This window comes from Pteropus medius, unplaced genomic scaffold, assembly GCF_902729225.1.
Source record: "Pteropus medius unplaced genomic scaffold, Ma_sr-lr_union100, whole genome shotgun sequence".
Classification (NCBI taxonomy): Eukaryota; Metazoa; Chordata; class Mammalia; order Chiroptera; family Pteropodidae; genus Pteropus; species Pteropus medius.
In genome coordinates, this window is record NW_024345481.1 from 3,074,011 (window position 1) to 3,095,358 (window position 21,348).

At 45.9% G+C, this 21,348-nt stretch overlaps 1 protein-coding gene across 1 annotated transcript in view; it reads left to right on the forward strand.

Moving 5' to 3' along the window:
- Positions 1–21,148, forward strand: part of ARID1B (AT-rich interaction domain 1B) — a 380,804-nt gene extending 359,656 nt beyond the window's left edge. The window contains 7 exon segments of the mRNA XM_039873871.1: positions 4,780–4,918; positions 5,162–5,334; positions 8,766–8,916; positions 11,344–11,440; positions 12,736–13,519; positions 15,473–15,603; positions 18,068–21,148. Of these exon segments, the coding sequence (XP_039729805.1) occupies positions 4,780–4,918; positions 5,162–5,334; positions 8,766–8,916; positions 11,344–11,440; positions 12,736–13,519; positions 15,473–15,603; positions 18,068–19,786 (3,194 nt within the window). The 3' untranslated portion in view covers positions 19,787–21,148.
- The last annotated feature ends 200 nt before the right edge of the window (positions 21,149–21,348 follow it).

Below are 21,348 nucleotides of genomic sequence, written 5' to 3' on the forward strand. Positions count from 1 at the left end.
GTCCGTGCCCCTGTGAGCCGTGCTGGGCTCCTGCACGCCGGGTCGGTTCTGGCAGCTCGGCTTGTCGCAGGCACTCGGGTTTGCTCACTAGCAACATGGAATCGGGACTTAATTCCTAATGTCCCCTGCCCACCAAGTTCTAACGTTGAGGGTCATATTGTCCCAGTAAAGGCCAGAAAGCCCTACTTTGGAGATGGGGGTGGGGTCCAGTGAGCTTTGATGTAGCGGCCAAGACTCTTAGGAATGATGGCGGGTCCCTGAATTCTCATCAGCAAACCAAGCTGACGATACCTGCCTTCTCCACTGCGTCTCCACTCAGCTGTTGGTGACCCTGCCATTCTTTCAGCTCTCTTGCCAGCTTTTGTTCTACCTGTTGGTGTTTCAATTTGAAATTACTAGGTCATTATGTTCTGATAAGTACAGTATTTAAGATGAGAAGAAATTTGCACCATCCTTAGTTCTGGGAGGTGACCTCGAGTTCAGTTCGACTATTGTCTGTTTCTGGCCATCTTAAGCCCTGCAACGGTCATTACTTACCCATGCCATCCTACATACAGCGTGGGGCCGATCACACCTGCCGCCTCCCGTGGTGCAGGCTTGCTGCGGGGTGAAATTGCAGAGCTAGTGGCCAATGTGTCCTGAGCACCCTCAGTGCGCCAGGCACCTTTCTAAGGGCCCTGTCATTTACTCTTCACGTCAGACCTCTGATACAGACACTTTAAAATCCGTAAGAAAACTAAGGCACATAAAATCTAAGTGGCCCAAAGTCTCATCGATTGTGAGCGGGAAAGCTGGGCTTTGCCCGGCGCTGGAATTACACCTGTGCGCAGCATACTCGTTTGACTGTATTTGAGATACCCCTGTAATGGTAAAATGTTTACACATAGAAGATGGTATTTATGAGCCAAAGAAAGAAGTTTAGCTGCTGTCTGGATGGCAGCGCTGACAGCCACAGTCGCTAATCAGGGGATCTCCCATAAATAGCGCTTAGGCCTAGCGTGCACTTGCAGCGAATATGGCCAGACTTCAAGCTGTCAGTTCTCAGTACAAGTAGAAACCTCCTCACTGACCCCACCCTCGGAAACCCGAAGCCTTTGCCAGTTACGGTGTACCTGAAAACCTGTGAAATCTAATTTTAAACAGCTCACAACATTGCGTCCACAGAGTAAAACAAGCTGCCTACGAACAGCTCTGAAACTGTTTTTCCAAAATAAAAGCCCAGTAGGGTGTGGGGGGACCAAAGTGGCGACGTCTGCAAAGATCTAAAGGTACATTCCGTTTGCCAGGAAGGAACGCGTGTCGCTGAATGGTCTGTGCTTGTGTGCGGAGAACAGCTCTCCCGGTGTGCGTCAGCGTTGCGCGGAGGGCCCGCTGAGGTATAGATCCCTCGGCCTGTTCTCTTAGTAGTCAGCTTGGTCCTTTTCCTCCTCGTTTACGCTGCCGTTGTTACGGCAGCATGACCGTTTTAACTGCACAAAGAGCTTGGATTGCAGATGCACTGTGATGATCCATTTTCTCCGTGGTCCAAACGGAGCTGAAGTCCTGGGCAGCCGGTGGCGGAGGAGGACCGTTCCCTGTGCTCGGCCCGATCTGCTTGTCCGGCGTGCTCTGTGCGCTGCTCGGGGCGCACCGCCCAGCAAGACCGAGCCGCGGGCGAGTCAGCGGGCCAGTGAGCGGTCAGTCCATGACCTAGGGCCAGGCGCCTCCCCAATGTCCAAGAGTCAGTGTCCTCTCTGATTCCGGAGCTATCATTAAGGGCATTGTCTCAAACATTTTTGTTGTCAGAGAAGGAAAAAAACTATTCCCAACGATTTGCCATTTCAGGGTCTCACGTACTACAAAATTTTTAAAAACTAATTTTCAGCCAGAATTTGAGTTCTTTGAAGTCAGTTTTTTCCTTAAGATCTCAATTGTAGTTTATTCCTTACCGGCATATCCAAGCAAATGAGACTAAAAGATTCCTGTGAGACATTCTAGGTTATTTTTTTGGGTAGTCACTCTGAACCAACTTAGATCCTAAATCATTTGGCTGTCTCTAGCTAAGAGCATTCTGAGTCATCGGTCTGTATTCCGGTTTTGATTTGGCGTGTCTAACACGGACCTGAAATTCAGTTCTGTCGGCCCTGGGAGGCGCAGCCCCTCAGCCCTTTGGGGTCGTCAGGACTTCACCGTGGACTGCCTGTGTGGCTTCCCACACAGAGGTCCAGCTGACTCCAGCCTTCCAGTGACCAGAGCAAGTCGTGGAAGCAGACTCCCAGACGGACCTGAGCAAGGCCTGGGGTGCATCTTTCAGGCACCAGTGGAGATCTCGTTATAATAAAACTAAGTGTTTGCAGAGTTCTGATGAACAGCCCCAGGAGCTGCTTCCCCAGGTGGCCTGGGCAGCCTGTAAACCCCGGGGGGCGGGGCAAGGAGGCTCCACATTCAGTAAGTAAGTCTGTAACCAAAAACCCATCCATCTTTGCTGGCAGGTGGCTGACTGCATTTCTATTATTAGCTGACAGGTGATGTCACAAAACCTGTCATGGATCCAACTAGGGAATCCTCAGTGGAAGATAAATGAGGAAGGGGCTCAGGTTATAAACAAAGGTGCCCTCTGGGTGACCTCGAGTCACTGTAGACCTGGGACAGATCAGCTTTTCTTTCTCCCTACCCTACTTCCTGCAACCCCAGGCAGAACTAGGGCATCAGGTTCGTGCTGTGTAAATTATCTTCCCAGCTAGGAGTCTGGCTGTACAGTCTGAAGTGTGTGAATGTACTTAACCTTCAATAACCTTTCCATTGTTTACTTTCGAGTATACATTTGTAGCTTCTGGCAAAAGGTAGGGATATCCTAGAGAGTGTGCCAGCCTTGGCTATTAATGGAGCTTCAAGAGGTCGCATTCATTTTTTTTTTTTTTCCTGGAAGGAGAGGAAGAAACACTGGCAAGGGGAAGAACTTTTAGTTTTTACTTTTTTTTTTAATGAGCTATAAATGTGAATACTTGTAAATAAGGGTCATTCTGAAGTCGCAGCCTCGCGAGCCAGGTTTCCAGGGTTGCGTGTGGCTGCTGTGCGCTCTGGTCCGGACTGGGGGCGCCCGTTACCACCTCTGCCCGCTCTCTAGGGCAGGTGCGGCTGCAGGGTTATCCTTATGTGTTTATAAAAGACACTGCTTTTTTTGTTTTACTACATTTACTTTTTTAAGACGCATTTCTAGGGTTTCACCAGCATTTGGTTTTATAAGCAGGAGTTAATATGTTTTTCTTTTAAGATATCTACATCTAAAAAGGTACTTACCTTAAAAGTAAGTTTTCCTGGCATCTCTGAGAACTGCCCTGGGTACCCAGGGGACACAGTAAACGGAACACACAGTCCTGCTGGCCCATCGTCAGCACTCAATCCCAACCAGGCCAGACCTGGGCAGACCTGGGCAGACCTGGGCAGACCTGCTCTGGCTAGAGGTGGCCACGCTCAGACGCCTGGGGCTTTCTGAGCAGGAGTGATACACCGTTGCCATTGCCAACCCCTTATAGCACACTCTCTAGTCTCTAGTGAGCAGTTTGACTCAGTTTCCCCTAAAGTAAAATGCGGACAGCGGTCCTTGTCATGGGCCTTGAGAACTGCATAGGAAAGGAACTGTAGATATCAGCTTATCCAATATTATCATTTACAAGCAGTCAGTACTTCTGCCATTGGTTATGGTTCCGAAGGCATTTATTGTGACCTGTACAGTGGCAGGGGTTCCACTGGTAGAATCCAGGCATAGAAGAGAGCACATTAGTGAGCTTATTATTTATTCAGTAATTAATAAGTGAAACCAGTATCTGCTGAACATCTCACATGCTGAGGATAGAGCAAAAAGCCTTAAAATATTATTTTTTCTTATAAGATGAGGCTAATTTCTTCATTAATCCCAGTTCAGTTTTGAAACTATCTCAGTTTTGAGCTCTGTTATTAAAGTATATTTATAGTTAAAGCCAAGTCTCAAAACTCTGATAATGATGTGAAGGAACTCCAAACCAGCATTGTGTTTTATAATTACAAATCTGATTTCATAGCTTCAAATATCACTCCCAGTGACAGAGCATAGACACATCCAGATGTTGAGAAGGTGTTGAAATCCGATATAAGGCTCATTATTTGTATCATCTTTCAACTGAAACATTTCTCATTGCCTAAGCAGAACTAATTTTTCTAATTTTTTTCTCAAAGAGCACAGTAGTCCATCAGATTGATAACCCAAATTTTCAATCCCATTTTTCCTTATTCTCAGACATTTGGATTATCAGCATTATAAACAACACCAAAATAAACATTTTCTGCCTAAAACTTTATTTATATCAGATTATTTTCTTGGGATAAATGCCCAGGAAAGCAATTACCTAGTCAAAATGTTTTACAGCTCATAAATAAAGTATGTTTCTAAATAGTTTACTAAAAACTTTTACCAGTTTTCACTATAAACAATGTATTTCTTATCACAAGAAAAAAACTGTAACTATGGTGATGGATATTAACTAAACTTACTGTGGTGATCATTTTGCAATATATACAAATACCAAGTTATTACATTGTATACCTGAAACTAATATAATGTCATATGTCCATTATACTCCTATTTTACAAAATATGTGAGAGCAACTAATTTTACTACATTACCAGCAATGGATATTATTATTTCTATTAAGATGGCATCTTTTCTTTTTTTTTCATTTTTTTTGTAACAAGCAAAGATGACCTTAATTTGATGACCTCTGTTTTTCTCTCCATTTTTCTCTTGGTACTTATTATCATCAGCTAACTCCGGATCCCTGCAAGGTCCACAGACCCCCCAGTCCACTGGCAGTAATTCGATGGCAGAGGTTCCGGGTGACCTGAAGCCACCTACACCAGCCTCCACCCCTCATGGACAGATGACCCCAATGCAAGGCGGAAGGTATGCCGACTGTGAGCCATACAGAATCAGATTTGTCTCTTAACTTTCTGGGGCAAAAAAAACTTTATAGAGAAAAGAAATGGCGCCCCCTAATTTTTAAATGTTGATAACTGCTAGTTTTAGTCATATGATTTATTTTAGATACTTTTTACATTTACAGATTTCAAGGTGGGCTTATTTTCTGAGTGAGCGTTTGGCGGTAACTCCTGCTCTATAATTAAGCTTTCCTTTTTCTCATCTCAGAAGCAGTACAGTCAGTGTGCACGACCCGTTCTCGGACGCGAGCGATTCCTCGTTCCCAAAACGGAACTCCATGACCCCGAGCGCCCCGTACCAGCAGAGCATGAGTATGCCAGACGTGATGGGCAGGGTGCCCTACGAGCCCAACAAGGACCCCTTCGGCGGCATGAGAAAAGGTAGACGCGGCATGGCCTCTGCGCACGTGTAGGTCGGGCGTCCCCTCCACCCGCCTGCAGCCGAGGCGCTTACATGTCCCAGACCCAGACGTGTTTGAGTCCCAGCGCCCCAGTCTATTCACCATCTGCCCCTGAGGGAAAGCACTTAGCATCTCTGCACCCCGACTTCCTCCCCTAGAAACCAGGGTGATAATGGGGCACCAGAAGGGTGTCATGAGGACTCACTGAGTTAATGCGGGTGAAGCCCACAGAGGGTGACTAGCGTTGGCTGGGGGCGGCGCACAGCCTGAGTGGGGCCCGGGCCAGGTGCTGGCAGGTGTGGTGACAAATCCGACCTCGCTCCTCGTGGGGTCTACACTCTCTTGGGAGGGCAAACGAAGACTAAACTACAGACTGTATTTTATATAGTATAGCATTTCAGATTTATCTGTTACATAAAGCAAGATAATCTATACCTTTTCCTTTCAAAAGCTTCAGAGTTGCTTAGTAAAGATTTTGCAGAACATGCAATAAATCCATCAACTCAGTAATTCAAAAGGTTCATGAATGTTGGAGGTAGATGTTTTCCTCAGTGGTATGAGGTGCTAGAAAGAACATTTTGTTAGTGCTGTTGGTGGTTATGTTACACTTTTAGACTCTGAAAATATGACAATGACATGGAAAAATAATTAGTAATATTTGGAATCTGGCTTCAGAAGTTACCGTGAACCGTTCCAGTATCCTACCGACAAGCTATGTTAGACAGCGAGAGTTGTATTTCTCGTTTCCTTATACCTAAAATTGTTCTGATTATGAAGAAAAATTGGAGAGGATGGAGGATGACTGTGGATTATCTTGCTAGGCACTCGATAGCCACATAACTTGTTTTCATCAACCATGTAAACAATGCAGTGGCTCAGAAGGCAGTTCCGTGTCACATTTTCCCAACATATGTCAGCTCCCAACCTTACAGTGCTGGTGTGTTTAGAACCAAATCAGAGCAGATAAAACCCATAGGAGACGGACTTTTTTACAGCCCTAGCCCTGTGACAGTAACGTTTCCATCCACAATTCACCTTACTCTGTCAGTGAACTTGGTAGTACTCTTGGATTTTTATTTAATGACCAACATCAGTGGAAACCCTGCTCTTTGTTCTCGCTGCTGCTGCTGCTGTGACCGAGGGAGACCCAGTTCGTGGGTGACAGAGCCCAGTCTCAGTCTCCGGAGCCTGGTGGCCTTGGCCCCCGCCTGCTGTGGTAGGCTGCTCCGTGTACAGTTCTGGGAGGGCCGGGTCATCCTTCACTCCATGGCTGTCGGCTGGGACCCTGGGGCAGCTGCCCTCATCCGGAAGCCTGATTTGAGAGCTCTGCCGGAGCTGGGATGTCACTTGAATGGCTGGTGTCACGGGGAGGCTCTACTGGAAACTCGGCAGGAGCTGTCGGCTGAGGGCCTCCATTGGGGCCTTTCCGTGGAGTTTCTTGGGCACTGCACGACACTGGGTGGCTCTCAGAAAGGGACACTCGAAGATGACAGGCGCCTACCAGTCTCCGCTGCATGACACTTCCCAGTGCCCTATTGGTCAAAGCTGGTCAGACCCCAGTCTTACTGTGGGAGCGCACTTCACAGTCTCAGTACCCACAGACGTGCTTCTATAGGGAGTCGCCACAATACAGCCTCCTGTCACAGGTACCAGCAAAAGTTACACCCCTTTAATATGCTTGCCGTGAGTGTTGTCCAAGTGCATCTCCCCCGCCCCCCCGCCGCCCTGCCCCCCCACTCGCGAACTAAGAAGCAATTACTATGAGTCACTTTAATATCTGCCGATACAATTGGGAGTCAAAAAGGCCTCGTAATTGTTTTATCTTGGATTTCTTTAATTATTAGTGAGGTCACACATCTTTTCATATATTTAGTGGCCATTTATTTTTCTTTTTCTGTAATATTCCATTTATGTATTACCCCATTTTTTAACTTGTCAAATTTCATATTGATTTTTTAAAAACTATTTGTGTGTTGGAGAATTAAGCTATTTAACTTTACTTATCCCCCTTAATTTTTGTCTATCTCTGTCTTTACATCTGTGGAATGGAAAGTAGCATAAAAACTGGCGCTACCACAGGGTGGCAGACATCAGATCAGATCAAGTATGTGAAAGCACATTGCAAAGGAAGGTACCTCTTGCCACACTGCTAGGCTTCATTCTGTGCCCCTCTCCACCAGCCTAACAATTTATCAGCTCACAAAATTTTAATCCGCCTTTGCCTCCTGTGCCGTGAAAAGTAACCTTCATAGAATGAAGAAAGTAGTAGTGTTGTACGCCAATTAAGATTTGCATTAAAATGTTTAATTTGCCTCCCGGCTAGTTTCTGGGCTTGACCCAATTTCCTTCAGGCTCTGAGCTGATGCTAATTTGCATATTTGACCTAATTGCTACTCTGCCCCCTGATAGAGATAGTTGTAGTTCATCCATTCTTGAGTTGTTCTTAACTCGCTGGTGATTTTCTTTATCCTGATTTTGGAGTCAGTGGATGCATGTTTATGTTAAGGTTTTCACATTCCCACCCCCCACCCCCCGCCCCGTAAAGGGAAGAAACTAACTTTATAAGTATTTCATCTCTTCCTCACCATCATTCCATGAGGTGGTATTAACCAGCTTCATTTTACAGACAGGAAAATAAACTCAGAAGCGGACTAACTTACCCAAGGATCTGGGACTACATTCATTTACAATATTACTGCATAACAGATTACCACGAACTTACTTAAAACAACGTGAATTTATGACCTCACAGTTGCCGGGGGTTCTCAGCTCTGGGGCTCACACGGCAGACTTTATGGTGTCAGCCAGGATGCCAGCCCGTGAGGCTCAGGGTCTCCTTCACGCCTGTTCAGATTGTTGGCAGCGTCGGTTCCTTGCAGTTGTGGAATGAGGTCCCACTGTCTTGTTGACCATCGTCTGGGGACCTTTACAGTTCCTAGAGGCTGCCACCCCTCCCAATGCACGGCCCTCTCCACCACAAGGCTTCTTCAAAACCAGCGGGAAGGTGACTTGGTCCGTCTGTGACCTTGAGATGAGATTGGAAAGGCACAGCTGAATAATCTCTTGGTTAACTCACTCAACCAGTGAGGAACTTGAGTTACATCTGTGGAATCCCTTTTGCCGTGTGATGTAACATAATCATGGGAACAATATCCATCATACTCAGTGTTCTGCCCACACTCAGGGAGGGACTCATACAAGGTGTGCACATGGGGTGGGGGGATCTTGGGGTCCAGCTTAGAATTCTGCCCCTACTGGGCCCATCTTGACAACAGACTCCTTCGTATCGTTAGTCGTGTCCAGGATAAGATAAATGTCTGCCATAGAATAACAGAAATTACTAGAAAGGGATGTTTGGGCCCTTTGGTTTATGAAAATGCTTAATTTTATCTGTTATTTAAAACACTACAGTGCCTGGAAGTAGTGAGCCCTTTATGACGCAAGGACAGCTGCCCACTAGCGGCATGCAGGACATGTACAACCAAAGTCCCTCTGGAGCGATGTCCAGTCTGGGCCTGGGGCAGCGGCCACAGTTTCCCTATGGAACCAGTTACGATCGAAGGTGAGTGTTTTCTGAGATGAGGATGAAACGGTGTCCTGGAAGCCGTGCTTTCCTCCCGCCACCCGTCCTGGGCGCTGGTAGCCGATGACACGGCGTCTCCTTTCCTGCTAGAGCCAGTAAGGATCATATGTCAGATGGCTGCCCCCAGCAAGCAGTGTCACGGGACGGGCGAGAAGGGCCTTGTCCGCAGGCAGGCAAGCGCAGCTGTGTTTTTCTACGTGAATGCCCAAAAGCACGAGTTAGAACTATACTGGGGCCGGGCCTGCCCCACTCCCAGCAGCCCTCCCAGCACTCGGGTGCTCTGCCACCACGCTGAGTCTGACACCTCTAGCTCTCAGGTGTGGCCCGTCTTAAGATCTCCTGAGAACTGCCGAGTGTCCAGCGCCACCTCTGTGCCTCCTGCCACGTTTGGTCCTTCAAGGACGGTGTGCGCCTGGCAGCCCTGCTGGGCTCTCGGCAGCCACTGGTCATGGTGACTTCTTGCAAAGCTCTTCAAGTGCTGTTCCTTGGGCTGTCCCCTCCTACCGGGAGCGTTTTCACAGAATCCTCTGCTCCTTTGTAAACATCTCCAGTCGCAGCGCAGGCTTCTTTTCAGATGGCATCTTGACAGTGGAGAGGCGAGTTAGCTCGCAGCCCTGACCCAGACAGATTTGTGTTTAATAAGAAAGAAGGAAAGTCACCGAAATGTCTTGGAGCGGAAACAGAAAGCCTTGGGGTAGACTTCTTTTCTTAGAGAAGGCTCCATAGCTCCGCCCTGCTCTGCACGTGTGCAAAAGCCCCTCCCCTGCCTCCTAAGAGAAGTGCTCAGAAACAAAGATTCGATATAATATCGGTGATTTTTAAAGAAACAAAAGTGGAGGCACAAGCGAGGACTCTTCTAGCTGTAGCCACATTGACACACCCCAGGGCACAGAGGCTATCTGTCACTTCCTTCAGAGTCCTGGTGGTCTTAGTGGATCCCCGCTGTCAGCCCACGCGGCGGGGACAGGGAACGGTTAAGTAGTGGAAAGGGTTCCCTGGTTTAAATACAAAGGGGAGAAGTTTGAAAAATCGCTGTCTTATGCCTGGCATTTTTCTGTGAGCTTGGTTCTTGAGGTTATGTAGCCATCACGTGCTCAGAGCGTCATGGTACTTCCCAGGAGTACCGTGGACTTCCAGCTCTCACTCTGGCTGCGTGTGGGGAATGTTTATTTGTATTATCGGCATTAATCAGTTAACCGTTGTGTAGTGTTTAGTGTACTGAATCAAGGATTTTACTTAGATGTAGTTTGTTTTTGAGGGTCCGGGAAAAGCTCTTATGTGTGTGTGTGTGTGTGTGTGTGTGTTTGTTTGTTTTGGCTGATGAGGTTAGAGGGAGAACAGTTGTCCTGAGATATATATATTCTTAAAGGAACCCATCAGATGCACTTTCCTGTTTCTTCTGGAATGCCTTCTAGAACATCGCATGGCCTGGGTTTAAGTCGTCTGGGCTCTTTCGCATTAGAATTTACCCCACTGCTAAGTTTTCTCTTCTGAAAAGTGTTGCTTATTCAGCTTAAATTTTATCCATGGCAATTGTATTTTTTTCCTCCTAGATATCAATGTCGTTAGCAAAAACTTCCCCTATATTTGTTTTACATGTGATAGTCTAAACATTTATTTTCTTATTCTCATTCTTTGACCAGTTTAAAAATATATTCAGTTCAAGTATTCTCTTTCCTACAGTATCAGTATACTAAACCACTTTGTTTTTTGAAATTTCACATCTATTGTGTTTTTAAACGTGCTATTTTTTATACTATTTATAATTTCTCAGTATAATAGCATTTGAAAAAAATAAATGTTTTGTTCATTCCCATTTTAAGATTTAATAGGAATACGTGTAAATCATCCCTGTTACCCTTTTCTGTATCCTTTTAGGGTCATAGGACATTGAAATCTTGTGTACTCCACCTATACAGTTGTTAGCTAACTTAATACCATTTCGATTAATTTTGAGGTACATCTTAAAAAGTTGAATATTTTATATTCATAATGAGAAGGTGAGAAGCGGATACATTTTCCACTGTTACATGTCCATGTTCAGGTACTTCTAAAAATCCAGCTTCGATTCTTGGACTGTTTTCATGGTTTGTTGCTTTCATTAACACGTCACATCACATTGTTGTGTGACACTCCCTGGGTACGCCGTGGTGCATGGGTGGGGCCTGTACTCACAAAGGCAGAGGGTGCCTGCCGGACCAGCCGGGAGACGGGCAGCGTTCCCAAAGTGGGCGTTCCCACTCCTTTCGCTAAAAGTTAAAAGTGCTGCTGCTGCTCAGAGTGTCTGTTCTCGAAGGTGCGTGTAGAAAAGCTGTGGAGAGTAAAGTTTCAGGAAATGGACTGTCCGTTTCTCTCCTGGCCTGAGGTCCTTTGTAAATGAAGTCCTCTCTGAATGCCTCATTCTAGGCATGAACCTTATGGGCAGCAGTACCCAGGCCAAGGCCCGCCCTCAGGACAGCCGCCATATGGAGGACACCAGCCTGGCCTGTATCCACAGCAGCCGGTGAGTTGGCGACAGGCGCGCATCTCTGTGCTTTTTGTTTAAAACACAAACTTGTATGACTTCTGAAGAGTTTCAGGAAGTATAACAAAGATCATTAACATTTATTGGAAAATCATGATATATTTGTTTATGCTAGAAAGTATTCTCAGGGTTTTGAAGCTAGCAAATTAAAAATAGCTCTTGATAGATGATATCCTGAAACAAATATAACATGTTGTAAGAAGGACATTTGCCCTCGTAAATAATAGCAAGCCTAAGCTCGGTATATTTTAAAAGTATGTCTCTTGTGTATTACTGTATCAAACGCTCTTTTAGAACAGAAATTTGTCGATATGTTTTAAAGAGGAAACGTAGAAAAACAACATAAAATATTATGTACTAATAGTGAAAACTTAGTTGGCTTATTAAAATTGAGACATTAATGACCGCACGTTTTGACGGTACCAGAAGGGTTTGTGCTGGTTCACACAGCCACTCAGAGATACGGGGCTGTGCAGCACCTCACCTCAGTTCCCTCTCCTGATGCAGAGCATTGCACGTCACACTGCGGCCTCAGACACAGGGATGCCCTTTCTAAACGTCTAAGACCTGGAATTGTACTTTAATTATACTGGTGCATGTGTGTACAGTGAGTTGTATTATTAAACCAACTGATCTTAAATAGTTTCCAAGTAAAGAACACTGACTCACACGTCAGCATCGCACATCAGGCAATTCCACCCTGAGCAAGGGCTGTGCCCAGCTCTGTCCTCAGAGGCCGGGACCAGCGGGGCTGTCCTAGGAGAGTGCAACCTGAACAAGCTGGACGTCGGGGCACGGGCCACAGCGTGCCGGATGTCAGGGTAGCACAGGTCCAGTCCCAGGAGCCAGATCCCTGTTCGGAGCTTTGCTGCTCAGTTAGGCCTAAGAAACCTGTTTACTCTGGGAACCTGCAGGCTGGCCGTTCCTGTGAGATGAGATGTACCCCCTCAGTGTAGCCCCAGGCCATTGCCACTGCCTGTGTGGTCGTCACTGAGCTGCGCCCCATGCTGTACCAGGAGGGGAGGCTTTTTTTTACCCCACAGAAAAGTTCAAGCACATGAAAACAAACTTGGGAATCCCCTCTTGGAGCACGTGGCGTGTATTGTAGAATACCGAACTGTGGCACATAAACTGATAGTCCTTAGTTGTGAAGGAGCTTCCCAGATTCGCTTTGAAATGAACATCCACCAGATAGTAACTGTTTTGCATGATTTAAGTGTGTGATTATACCCGTAAAAGCGCATCAGTGTGGTTTGTTTCTCTGTGAATTTCAGAATTACAAACGCCATATGGACGGCATGTATGGGCCTCCAGCCAAGCGCCACGAGGGCGACATGTACAACATGCAGTATGGCAGCCAGCAGCAGGAGCTGTACAACCAGTACGGAGGCTCCTACTCCGGCCCCGACAGGAGGCCCGTCCAGGGCCAGTACGCGTACCCCTACAGCAGAGAGAGGATGCAGGGCCCAGGCCAGGTGCAGCCACATGGGATCCCGCCTCCGATGATGGGCGGCCCCATGCAGTCGTCCTCCAGTGAAGGGCCACAGCAGAGCATGTGGGCGACACGCAACGATATGCCTTACCCCTACCCGAACAGGCAAGGCCCCGGCGGCCCTGCACAGGCACCTCCTTATCCAGGCATGAACCGCACGGATGATATGATGGTACCTGATCAAAGGATAAATCACGAGAGCCAGTGGCCTTCTCACGTCAGCCAGCGTCAGCCTTATATGTCCTCTTCAGCCTCCATGCAGCCCATCACGCGCCCGCCTCAGTCATCCTACCAGACGCCACCGTCACTGCCAAACCACATCTCCAGGGCGCCTAGCCCCGCCTCCTTCCAGCGCTCCCTGGAGAGCCGCATGTCTCCAAGCAAGTCTCCCTTCCTGCCCTCTATGAAGATGCAGAAGGTCATGCCTGCGGTCCCCACGTCCCAGGTCACTGGGCCGCCCCCCCAGCCACCCCCCATCAGGAGGGAGATCACCTTCCCGCCTGGCTCGGTGGAAGCATCACAGCCAGTCCTGAAACAAAGGCGAAAGATTACCTCAAAAGACATCGGTAAGCGTTCCCGAAACGAATCCCAGCTGTGGTCTAGGATTTTAATTTTAGTATAGCTATAGTTCCTGTTCATCTCGAAGGTATGAAATTCTTGTGACTATGTACCGTCACGAGACATGTTTTGTAAGGAGCAGCAGTTGGAAGCCACTGATGTGAATTAGGAAACAGTGCCAGTGAAGAGCATGAGTTTAAATGATAGTTTACATGGGAGTGTCACCCGTGTGAGAAGGCAGAGCTCCAGGGGAGCAACCAGGAAATCCTCAGTGACTGTGGGCTACATTTTGGGCTTAAAGATTTGACCTTAGCCAAGCACTGGATCTCTGCAGCACATGCTTAACAGAATAGCTGCGAGGCTCTTGAAACCCAAGGTAGCCTGAGGAAATTGGAAGGCAAACCACACCGTAACTTCGGTAGCGACATACAGACGATGCCCTTGCCTGGGAAAAAGTAGAGCCTGAATGTGAAATGTAAACAGATATATGATACGATATATGGAATTCGATGTGATCTACAGAATTGATGCAGCCATATAGCACTGGTAGATAAGGGCCAAGGAGCTATTTCGGTTGAATACTGATGCTGCCGTTTCATCCTATGGGGCATGTTCTGAATACTAATTAAATACATGGACTCTCTGGGAGCACATACAGTGTTTCTGCATTATTTCTGAAGTTCTTCTAATGCAGCAAAGGGAATTACAGATCTCGATTATATAAAAAAATTTTCAGATATCTCAAAATCATTTGACGTGAAATCATTTGCAGTGATTAGAAAGATGTAGATATTATAGATGTTTTCAGTCATTGGACATTAGAGAGATATGGAAAAAGGAGAGAAAAGTAGTTTATATAGAGAGGGTGCTGGACGTGAGAAAGATGCAGACACTGAGCACCATTTTATAGATGAAAATAGATGTAAAAATATGCACATGTATTTGTGTGTGTACATATGTGTTTAAATAAATCAATATATTTAAATTCTTATAAAATTTCTTAGTGCGTGCTATACCACTATTGTTTAGCCTAGGAAAGTTTATGTTCCTTATTTTAAAAAGAAAGTTTGCTTTTTCTGTTAAAAAGTATTATGTACATATCTTAGAAAATTTGAAAAGTAGATGAAATTAAAACAAAGGTGGAAACCCACGGCCCCTTCCCAGCGTGAGACTTCTGCTGGCATCCGTGCCGCGGTGAGTCCCGACCGCACAGGTCCGCTGAGACTCAGGCACGGGGCGGGCCTCTCCTCCCAGCCCCGTTGTAGGGCAGGCCTTGCCCGTGGTTTACCTCATTACTCTGTCGTCTTCAGTAACACGAGTGGGGAACACACAAGTACAGCCCTTCTATTTCCCATCCCCTGGCTCAGGCCAACCTCTTGAAAAGTCTGAGCCATCAGAGTTGCTAGTTAGTATTTGTCAGCAGCATGTTCTGAGGGCCGGAGCTCAGAAATGGAAGAGGACAGCATGGGAAAACCAAGACTCTATATCTGAGACATGCTGTTTGAGAATTAATTTTTGCTTATATTGTGCATATTTGCCAGCCTTCTGAAGATGCCACCCTGTTCCATTTGTGAATAGAACAGGGACAAGAAGACATGTACTATTTTGGGGTTTGACTTAATTATCGAAACTGATGCAGCATTACAGACTCTGTAAGAGGGTAGAAGAACTAAACCAGAGATGAGGAAGGACCATTCGTGCTTAACCGCCCCCCTCCCCCGCAGAAGCACTTCGGCTCGCTCTTGTTTAAGCAACAGAGCGAAACGATCCTGAACAGCCAGAGTTTCGCAGTACAGCTGTCACCTCATCTAAAACCTGGAAACGACCACATTTAAAGATTCCTTAGAACATGCGTTTAAAATCAGTATTTCACTCAACATTCCTTTTTCTCCTATTTTGTTTTCCGTTTCATGGATAGAGTGAACATTAATTACGTCCTCGCCCTTTCCCCCCGTGTTTAGTTACTCCGGAGGCGTGGCGTGTGATGATGTCCCTGAAGTCAGGTCTTCTGGCTGAAAGTACCTGGGCTTTGGACACTATTAACATTCTTCTGTATGACGACAGCACAGTCGCTACGTTCAATCTCTCCCAGGTAAGCCCGCAGCAGTCCCGCGGAGGACCACGGTAGAGGGAAGAGATTAGTGTGATGCTCAGCGCTCACAGCCTCACTTGTCTTTTTTATCATTGTAGTCGTTATAAACCATCATCAATCAGTGTACGGTTGTCCAAGGATTTAGTCCAGAATGATAATTTGTTTTAGTAGAATTCTTTAGTGCAAATATACACATAGCTGTATTTCTTATTTAAAAAAAACCAGTGACCTCATACATGTGTGTATGTGTGCGCACGTGTGTGCACGTGCATGAGTGCATGTGGAATGGATGATAGTAGTAAAACTAAATTGCTGTTTAGCGTGACTATTAGCAGGCCAGTGAGAATTCATTCACATGTCACAAAATCACGTCAGTAGTCAGTGTTGGTGTTGAAGCAGGCTGCAGTGGGACCTCACATCTTTTCATTAGAAAGAAATGTAAGAGGAGAAAGAAATTTCACATTATAAGAAATATACAGTTGACCCTTAACGCGGTAAGGGTTAGGGGCAGCAACCCTGCTCTGCATCCACCTTTGACTCCCCAAAAACGTAAGTTGTCCCTCGGAATCCAGGGGGTCGGTTCCAGCACCCCTAGCGGGTACCAAAATCCACAGATGCCCGAGTCCCTTGCAGAAAATGGCGCAGATCATCACACAGTCAGCCCTCCGCAGCCGCTGACTCCGGCCACGATGTAAAACAAATGCGGTGCTTGTTGAGAAACACCGCATGTAAGTGAGCCCGTGCGGTCCAAACCCGTGAAGTTCGAGGGTCAGCTGTACACACAAGTAGAGAAGACAGCTTAATGATGCCCCATGTACCCCGCGTTGAGCTGAAACAGTGACGAAGCTCAAGGTCAAACTCCTTTCTTGGTGTAGACCCTCCCGTTCCTGCCTCTCAGTTATTTCGAAGGTGTCATTTAGAAGCCTACTACTTTTAATGAGCTTAAACCTCTCCCTTGTTGAAGGCCAGGTTTAGAATCGCTTCCAGACTAAGAGCTGGAAGAGAGAAGGGGGACTGAGGATTAGGAAAATGCCCAAGGGTCAACTGGGCTACAGACTTTTAAAGAAACACTTAGAAACAAAAACGAGATTATTATTTTCCCTACTGTGTATGAACAACTCTGCTCTTTTCCCCCCCTTTTTTTTTGTTGTTGTTGTTGTTGGTAGGAGGCAAACATCTAATTCCTTGTATCTATTGAAATAGGACCAGAATCTTCTGCTGCTTCTTTCTTCTCTCATTTAAGTCTTTATTGTAGCTCTGAAAGGCAGTTTTTCAGTCGACAGGAAATATATTAATAAAGTCATAAACATGGCATGAAGTCTGTTTTAACAGAAAATAAAAATTAAAAAAACTCATGCCACTTTGGCTAGAATAATTAACTTACCTTATGTTAGGTGAACCGCTGTGGATCACACATTTTCACAGCCAGAATTGCGTTAGCAGCTTTCCCTTTTTCCTTGCCCTGAGTAAAAAGTAAAGTTGGGGGGCAGGGGGTACACACCCAAACCTTCACTTGAAAAATTGTGCCTGCATACCCTAAAGGCAAGTTCTTCTGGTTGCTTCTTGGGTTTCCCCTTAATATTTCAAGCTCAGGAAACTGACAGCAGGATATGAAAGTATGGCTGATTTCCAGAACATTATCATTAAAGAATCCTTTTACTTACAAATTCTTCATCACTCCTAAACGTGCTGGTGTGGGGTTGGGGGAGGGGAGCTGAGCCATTGCTCATCACGGGGTACATTGGTTTTCTTGATATAAACATTTGCTTAAAGGAAACGAAACTGGTTCTCAATGGCTCTTGTCTTTCAGCTAGAGTTGTGACTAACTGAAATGCAAAATGCATTCTGTGAAACATTTAATCCATTTATCAGGGACTAAATTGATTTGTTTTTAATTTTCTATGTTTATGAGCTACTACATTGCTGAAATTATTTTCTCCCAAAGATATATGGATAATGTAAATTAGAGCGACCTATGGCACCTGAGACACAAATAACCATAAAGCTTTAATAATAATAACTGTAAAAATTCAAGCAAGCAGAGTCTCAGATAAATAATAGAAGAGAACAGACTGACTTTGCGTGAACGAGTCTATAAAACTCACATTCCCATTCTGCTATTAATGCATTGTATCTAAGTCAGAAAAAAAGGTGGAGAACAGCAAAGCACTCCGTCAGTGATAATCTTAGAAATATGAAAATGACAGGTAAGTTTTCATATTGATAGTATAGGAAACTAAGCAGCAAATAAGAAACATGGTAGATGTTGGTTTAGTTAATAATGAAAAGATCAGGAGGATGGTTCTAACTGATACATAGTTTCTCTTTTACGGCCCAGCCAGAAATAACTGAAATGTAGAAGTCGTCATAAAAACGTGTTACTAGCTGTCAGGGTCCTTGCCCTTCTCGGTCGTATCCGATGTTATGACATTGTACCTGTTCTTGTCCTTCTCTTTCTCTCTAGTTGTCTGGATTTCTCGAACTTTTGGTAGAGTACTTTAGAAAATGCCTGATTGACATTTTTGGAATTCTTACGGAATATGAAGTGGGAGACCCCAGCCAAAAAGCACTTGGTCACAATGCAGTGAAGAAAGGTGACAGCCAGGCCCTGGCCGATGATTCTGGGGAGGAGGAGGAAGATGCTGAGTGTACGGACGGGGAGGAGGACGAGGAGGAGGAGGAGGAGGAGGACGGTGGGAAAGCGGGCACAGAGAAGGGCAGCACGGCCTCGACCCCGCCCGACGCCACTGCAGACCCAAGGGAGAAGCCCAGACAAGCCAGCAAGTTCGACAAGCTGCCCATAAAGGTTGTCAAAAAGAACAACCTGTTTGTCGTTGACCGGTCTGACAAGTTGGGTCGTGTCCAGGAGTTCAACAGCGGGCTTCTGCACTGGCAGCTGGGTGGCGGGGACACCACCGAGCACATCCAGACCCACTTCGAGAGCAAGATGGAAATCCCTCCGCGCAGGCGCCCCCCGCCTGTAAGCTCCGCCGGTCGCAAGAAAGAGCAGGAAGGGAAAGCGGATTCGGAAGAACAGCAGGAGAAAAGCATCATCGCAACCATCGACGATGTCCTGTCCGCTCGGCCAGGGGCGCTGCCCGAGGACGCGACCCCGGGGGCCCAGACCGAAAGCAGCAAGTTTCCCTTTGGCATACATCAGGCCAAGAGCCACCGGAACATCAAGCTGCTGGAGGACGAGCCGAGGAGCCGCGACGAGACGCCTCTGTGCACCGTGGCGCACTGGCAGGATTCCCTGGCCAAGCGCTGCATCTGCGTGTCGAACATTGTCCGCAGCTTGTCTTTTGTGCCTGGCAATGACGCCGAGATGTCCAAACATCCAGGCTTGGTGCTGATCCTGGGGAAGCTGATCCTTCTTCACCACGAGCATCCGGAGAGGAAACGGGCACCGCAGACCTACGAGAAAGAGGAAGATGAGGACAAAGGGGTCGCCTGCAGCAAGGACGAGTGGTGGTGGGACTGCCTGGAGGTCCTACGGGATAACACGTTGGTCACCTTGGCCAACATCTCTGGGCAGCTAGACTTGTCCGCTTACACGGAAAGCATCTGCCTGCCGATCCTGGATGGCTTGCTGCACTGGATGGTGTGCCCATCTGCGGAGGCACAAGACCCCTTTCCGACTGTGGGACCCAACTCTGTCCTGTCGCCTCAGAGACTTGTGCTGGAGGCCCTGTGTAAGCTCAGCATCCAGGACAGCAATGTGGACCTGATCTTGGCCACGCCTCCGTTTAGTCGTCAGGAGAAATTCTATGCTACGTTAGTTAGGTACGTTGGGGATCGCAAAAACCCAGTCTGTCGAGAAATGTCCATGGCGCTTTTATCGAACCTTGCCCAAGGGGACACGCTGGCAGCAAGGGCAATAGCTGTGCAAAAAGGAAGCATTGGAAACTTGATAAGCTTCCTGGAGGATGGGGTCACGATGGCCCAGTATCAGCAGAGCCAGCATACCCTCATGCACATGCAGCCCCCACCCCTAGAACCGCCCAGCGTGGACATGATGTGCAGGGCGGCCAAGGCGCTGCTGGCCATGGCCAGGGTGGACGAGAACCGCTCGGAGTTCCTTCTGCACGAGGGTCGATTGCTGGATATCTCGATATCAGCCGTCCTGAACTCTCTGGTCGCCTCCGTCATCTGTGATGTACTGTTTCAGATCGGGCAGTTATGACATCCGTGAGAAGGCAGCATGTGTGAGTGAAGACTAGCGGCTCCCGTGTAACTGGCTGTTTTCTGTTCTTGTTCATCCAGCGTAGGAAGAAGGAAAAGAAAATCTTTGCTCCTCTGCCCCATTCACTATTTACCAATTGGGAATTAAAGAAATGATTAATTCGAACACTTATGAAATTAATATTTGCTGTCTGTGTGTATAAGTACATCTATTTGGGTTTTTTTTTTTAACCAAAGTTGCTGTCTAGTGCATTCAAAGGTCACTTTTTGTTTTTCATAGATTTTCTTTTTAATGTTCTTTTCCATGTTGTATTGCATTTTGGGGGAAGCAAATTGACTAAAGAAAAAAAGTTGAGGCAAAAGATATTAAGATGGGAAAATTTCACTTCACTGAGGCAAAAAGGTGAAAAATTATCAATTTCCTAGGTGTGTTATTCTTCAGATAATGAAATAAAAACTGTATCCCATCGCCCAAAGCTCTGTGCAATAGAAATTTCTAGAGATTTAAGAGTAGGGGCTCAAGGAGGTATGTCAGTCAGTAGTCAAAACCGAAACGATACTGGTTTCTCCACAGGAAAATGGTTACATTAGGCTAGGAGCACAAACAATGTGTTGTTGTTTTTTTTAAGTTAAGATTAAAAATACATACCTGACAACGATCAGTGGAAATGGCTTCCTCACCACGACCGTCATGTCTGCTGTCCGTCTTCTGACCTTCCACACGACAGTTCTTCACAATTCCTTTAATCATTTTTTAAATATTTTTTTTACTGCCTGTGGGCTGTGATGTATATAGAAGTTGTACATTAAACATACCCTCATTTTTTAGTACAAAGTTTTTAGTTTCTTTTTCATGATGTGGTAACTACGAAGTGATGGTAGATTTTAAATAATTTTTTATTTTTATTTTATATATTTTTTCATTAGGGCCATATCTCCAAAAAAAAGAAAAAAAGAAAAAATATAAAAAACAAAAACAAAAAAAAGAGGGTAATGTACAAGTTTCTGTATGTATAAAGTCATGCTCTATTTCGGGAGAGCAGCTGATCACAATTTGCTTCATGAATCAAGGTGTGGAAATGGTTGCATATGGATTGATTCAGAAAATGGTTACCAGAACAGACAAAAAATAAAAAAAAAAAAATTCAACTAAAAGGAAGAAACACAACTTCAGAGATTTTTCAGTGACGAGAATCCACATTTGTATTTCAAGATAATGTAGTTTAAAAAAAAAAAAAGAAAAAACTTGATGTAAATTCCTCCTTTTCCTCTGGCTTAATGAATATCATTTATTCAGTATAAAATCTTTATATGTTCCACATGTTAAGAATAAATGTACATTAAATCTTGTTAAGCACTGTGATGGGTGTTCTTGAATACTGTTCTAGTTTTTTTCAAGTGGTTTCATAGTAACAAGTTATTTACAAGATACAGGGGAAATACAGCTGTGTAATCACTCGTTACAAAATCCTGAGTCGGGAGGGACCCTTAGGGGTTACCTGCTTTAGAGAAGGGAGCAGTTTGATTTTCTAAAATGATTTAGCTAATTAGTCGACGGGAGCA